This window comes from Triplophysa rosa, linkage group LG1 (genome assembly GCF_024868665.1).
Source record: "Triplophysa rosa linkage group LG1, Trosa_1v2, whole genome shotgun sequence".
NCBI lineage: Eukaryota > Metazoa > Chordata > Actinopteri > Cypriniformes > Nemacheilidae > Triplophysa > Triplophysa rosa.
Genome location: NC_079890.1, coordinates 16,204,983 through 16,210,447, shown reverse-complemented (window position 1 = coordinate 16,210,447; position 5,465 = coordinate 16,204,983). Strand labels below are relative to the sequence as shown.

The 5,465-nt window shown below is 35.7% G+C and overlaps 1 protein-coding gene across 1 annotated transcript; it reads left to right on the top strand.

Annotated features, from left to right (window-relative positions):
• The first annotated feature begins 2,113 nt into the window (after positions 1 to 2,113).
• On the top strand, positions 2,114 to 5,051 carry LOC130548035 (intermembrane lipid transfer protein VPS13C-like). The gene is made up of 4 exons (XM_057324504.1): positions 2,114 to 2,345; positions 3,495 to 3,538; positions 3,985 to 4,027; positions 4,975 to 5,051. The coding sequence occupies exons 1-4, from the start codon at positions 2,246 to 2,248 to the stop codon at positions 5,049 to 5,051; spliced, it is 264 nt and encodes an 87-aa protein (XP_057180487.1). The 5' UTR covers positions 2,114 to 2,245.
• The last annotated feature ends 414 nt before the right edge of the window (positions 5,052 to 5,465 follow it).

The window sequence follows — 5,465 nt, the reverse complement described above, 5'->3', positions numbered from 1 at the left end:
CATGTTCTGTGGGAATGTGTACAAAATGGTGTAATCTGAATGTAATCGGGTTCTAAATGTTCATACGGAGTTTTGTACTTTGTCTGCTATGCTATATACAGGAAAGAGGCGAGTTTGTCACATGCTGTGTTAGTGTGTTGTGCACCAGCGTGAAGAAACAACAGAGAGTTGTTATTAATTCATTTGTATGGTTGTGTAATATGCTTGTGTACAATGTTGTGTACAGTGTTACTGAAGCAATTATTAGTTAAATGGGGAATTCGTGTTTAACATGTGCGTAATATATCGACCATTCTGAAGAGTTGAATATGTTGTGGAGATTTTACTTTCATGTATTTCTGATGGAATTGCAGCAGCTTACTTTTTGTTTTAACACTCTTGTGTTTGTTTATTTTCCAGCAGGCTGCTACCGTTGTCTATGTTAGCCGTACATTATTCGATTGTTGTAATCCACGCCCTCTCTCTGATTCCCAAATTGTACCAAAATTAACGCTGCACAGATTAAAGTGTAGTCTGGAATAAAAGACCCCGTTTTGACTTTTCATCCTGTGTCCGGTGCCATTGCTTTTGCACGGCCCTGGCCACATATATGTTTTCTAGAATACTGTTGTATATAGTATAATGTTGTTCTTATACTATACTATACCCTCACTATGACAATAAACTAATAGTAATTTATACAGATTATACTACTGTGCTTTTTTATGTGTGGGTCATAATTTGTTCAAATTAACCGGACTTTTATTTTGGCGGGCCGCTGCAAAGATCTTTGAGTTTCAGTGCGAGTAGCTTTTCTCAAAGGAAACAGTGAAATGCGTGTGAAGTAAACTCTGAGAGCAGCTCGGAGATGTTCATGTGTTTACGTCTTTATATAGTTAGAATGTGGATTTCATTCAAATCTCATGTATGCAATTCATGTATTAAAATTATTTACAAAACAGGTGGCTTTATAGTATAACTGTTGGATTTTGTGAGGCCCCTGGGCAGTGGGGGCCCCTAGAATTGTCACCAGCTTTCACCCCACTAGCTACTTCACGCCACTGATGCACATAATGATCATTAAACATATTCAAATAAAATGAATGGAAACACAAAAAAAACTAACCAATTAATGAACTTACTAAATAAATAGATACAAATTAAATGTGAGTGCCTGAATTTCCTTTCTGATTTTTACGATTTACTGTATAGACTTCTGTCGCTTTTTATTGAGTTTGAACTATCTGAGGAGAATAAATGAGGAGCACTTGCAGTACTTTGCCTGTAGATGGGGTGGTTGCATTGACAATCAGCCTGTGCCTATGGTATATTTGGTCACGGACGTTCTGCGTATGTGTGCATGTATAAATTAGTTTGAAAGTGTCAGCTATGCAATATGTGGTCCTCCCATTTCAATCTAATCTAACAGGCACTGTTGCTTCTACCTTGAGAATTGAAAGGAACGGTTTTAATTGTGAAAAGAATTGTTACAACTGCAATTTAATTTAACTGAATTGAAGTAAAGTAAAGGTCTAATTTTTATCTTCTAAAGACTTTGTTTTAATGTTCCTTGTCCCTGCTGAGAGGATTTAGATGAATGTCCTAGTGGCGATGTTGATACTGGACATGGATACTAACATTTTAGGATTAGGACAACATGTTTTGACATAAAACATCAGCGTAAAAACACTTAACGTCTGTTTATCCAAACATCATGATCACCTTTCAACCAGATTCCACGTGGACAACAAAACCAATCTCCAAACCTATAGAAACTTATTATAGGCTACAGGAAAATCACAGATGTAACCATACAATACTGACAGATCAGATAGAATGTGATGAATGAATGGGGAATGTCATCACAGCCCATTTTTATATTAACCTATGGTTATAACATACTGTAATAGACCTAGTAAGCATAGCGTTCTGTAAATTATAAAATACGACAATCCAAAGTATATAGGGCACTTTTAAAAAGGTACTATCGTGCAAATAAACCTCTTTTCTTGACGTCTCTCATTTGGTAACCATAAACTGAGCATCAGACACTACACTTTCGATTTACAATCCATGTTCTAGTTTCAGCTAGCTAGCCTGTTTATAATAGCATAATCGGGGGGGACTTCTAAATCAGACCGTGTGAGTTGATCACCGATTGAGTCGATATCGCTGTCATCCAGGGAGGGAAGTGACCTTATCAAATGCGTATTGTGGCATTTTAGCGCGTTCCCTGTGGCAGGGTCGCTGCTCTTCTCGAGTCATCATGGTGTTCGAATCTTTAGTCAGCGATCTTTTGAACAAGTTTATAGGAGACTATGTGGAAAACCTGGACAAGTCGCAGCTGAAAATTGGCATATGGGGAGGTAAGCGCACCAAACAGCCTGTCAACATCAGCGCAAAGAAACGAGCGTTTCTCATCTGGAACCTGTGAGAACGATCGTGGTTTGTTTTATCAATATGCAGCGCAGTCTGGGTGCAAATTTATTGCAGTGTCCAATAATGTCAATGGTTTCTGTTCTGTTAGATAGGTAATCTGTCTCTAAGTTGCATATCCCCCCACCCACACCACCATAAGTGTGTCATGTGGATCCGAAGCAATGAAAACAATCATTATGCAGCGTGTTATTATTAAATCAGGTTTCCGCCCTTTCTGTGAAACATCTAAACATTTCTTAAGTATTTTTAGGACATTATTTTGTAGCCCACTGTAAAGAGTATTTTTAAATAGATAAGTTACAATGTTTAACAACAGTTTTAGATGATTACTGTTACAGTCATTATGCCAAACGCTACTGTTTGTTCTTATTCTGATGTACGTTGAAAGCTCAAGTTAAAGTGCACGGACCACACCTTTATAGACAATAATGTGTTTAATTGTGTCATTAATTTGCCTAAGACTTCATGTTGATTTGAAGTTAAAGGGGGAATTCATAGTGTCACATTGTGGTAACAATAGAGAACAGATTCAATGTGTTTTTGTCTTAATATGACGATGAATAATGCATTATATACGTAGCCTACTATAACCTTTTGATTTAGGGAAAGTGGTTCATTTTACTGTAGGTATAGCTCTGCATCTGAGTTTATGTCCACACATTACTGATTGCCACTATAAACTACATTCAAGGGTAAATAGTTTAGTTTACATAACCTGTTACAGTTGTTTGTATTTCAGTTTTATAATGTAAAGCACATTAAGGTGTATATGTTTTTCTCATTTGGTCTTTTCATGTTTTGCTTTAAAGGCAGTCATACTGTATAAGTTGTATAATTGCCATACTGCTGTGTCATTATAGTCACGTTACTGGATGTGATAAGGCAAGAACAACTCCAGCTAGATTCTTTCAGATAAATTCCAGGCATAGTTTGATGCCCCGTGCATTAGAATGAAGTAATTTGTTTAATATGTGTTTTGGTTATTAAATATGTTACATTTATTCTATTTCTGCAATTTGTTACTTGTCGTGATCAACAACAGTCAAGATAAGAAATACACTTTTTTTTCTTTTTAGGAAATGTTGTTTTAGAAAACCTTCGAGTGAAAGAGAATGCTCTGGTAAGTGTGCTGGACAATGCCAAACCATGCTAACCATTCACCAAAATTAGTTTAATTACACTATATTATATTTTATTTGTTATATTTTAGTTATGTTACTGTTGATTTCATTTTAAGAAAACAAATAAGCAAGCCATATTTATCATGACACGAATGTGTTTGTTGTAACACTGTGGTTAGTCTGTGGCTTCTGCTAAATCGCAGGATGTGACAAAGCAATTCCCTGACTTTTTCATTACTGGTACAGAACAAAGTAATAATTGAACAATTTCTAATGTGCATTATCACAAAACGCATTGGACACATTAAAGATTAGACCTAATCTTTAAGATTACTCATTGAGGATTTCATTGAGTAATCCTCAAAGAAAATAATATAATTACTTTCTGTATTATACAGGATTAAAGATTAGAAATTCACATTTACACCCATTTTTTGTGCTTTAGAGTGAATTTGATGTCCCCTTTAAAGTGAAGGCTGGTCAGATTGGTGAGTATCCAACAATATTTATTTTTTGTAGTTGAGCTATTAGTATATTCGCCATAGTATGTGTAGGGTTGCGAAAAATATATATTTTTTGTGATTCAGGTTTGCGTGTTGTTAACCTGTAAACACTGAGACTGTACTATTGTCAAAACCAAGTCTGTATGTGATGAGTTGCACTTCCCATATTGTTTCGCTCATGCTTGATAATGGTGATTGAAGTATTTTTATTCATGTCAGGCTAAATGTACCTTTATTAGGATATTCTTGAAGCATTAAGATGTTCTGTATTTGTGTATTAGTGCACAACGTGGATATTTCAAACTGAGGTTCACTCTCTGCTTTTACAGTTCCTTTAACAGATTTGAAAGTTTCACATTCTTTCATTCATGACTAAACACTTAGGTATTTCCTGGATGTTAAAAAAATCGAATGGGCTTAGTGTGAAAAATTTGCAACATGACACTGTAGTGAAGATTTAATGACTAAAGAAATTCATTTTGGTTCTGTATAAACAAACATCATAGCACTGTTGTCTTGGTAACAAGCAAGAGATTGTTAAAGAGGTGATCAGTTTGTTATCACATGATGCGGTCAGATGACTTTGAACAATGTGCCAAGATGACAGGTTGTTAAAAGTTATAAGTTAACAAGAATGACATGATTGTCTAGGTAATATATTTATTATAATTAGCAAACATTTTCTTTCTAGTCAAACATTGTACACAATAGACATATTTGATGTTTTCTCCAAAACAAAAAGTTGCTGACTCTACCCCCTGTGGCTACTATGCAAAAAGCAATGCTTGTATTGTCTTTAAATAATGTTCTTTCTCACATTTTATCTGTGAGACACATGATACTTAGATTATCAGAAGGCATGCTTTTAGTTAAATTACACACTATCAGGTTTCATTAAACTAGTTAAACTGAATTGAAAATTCCTGTTCTAGGTAAACTGACTCTGAAGATCCCTTGGAAAAACCTTTACAATGAGGCAGTGGTGGCTACGTTAGATGGTTTANGTTGAAGCAAACTGTGAAAAGTGCCCTTTTTGAGCAGGGTATTTTGGAGGTAAGAGATGAAGGTGTTCTCCTTAGAGAGTCTTTGGCATTTCCTTCTGTAGACGCAGACAGGAATGTACATGAGATGCCTTTGCAAGACAAACAGGTATGTGTCGATGTGGAAAAACTCAGTGTTGAACGTGATGCTTATGCTTTGAGGGAGAAAGAATTGGAGCGAGATCTTGAGATTAAAAGGTTGCAACATCAATTTGAGATGCGAAAAATGGAACTGCAGTTTACAAAGGAAAGGGAAGAAAGACAGTTTCAGTTGAAGAAACTTGAGTTAGAAGCGGCTGTGAAAACTGCTGAAATCCCACCTTCCGGGTCTTCTAATAATGAGCCAGTCTCTACTGTAATGGGGTTTGATGTTTTTAAAAACA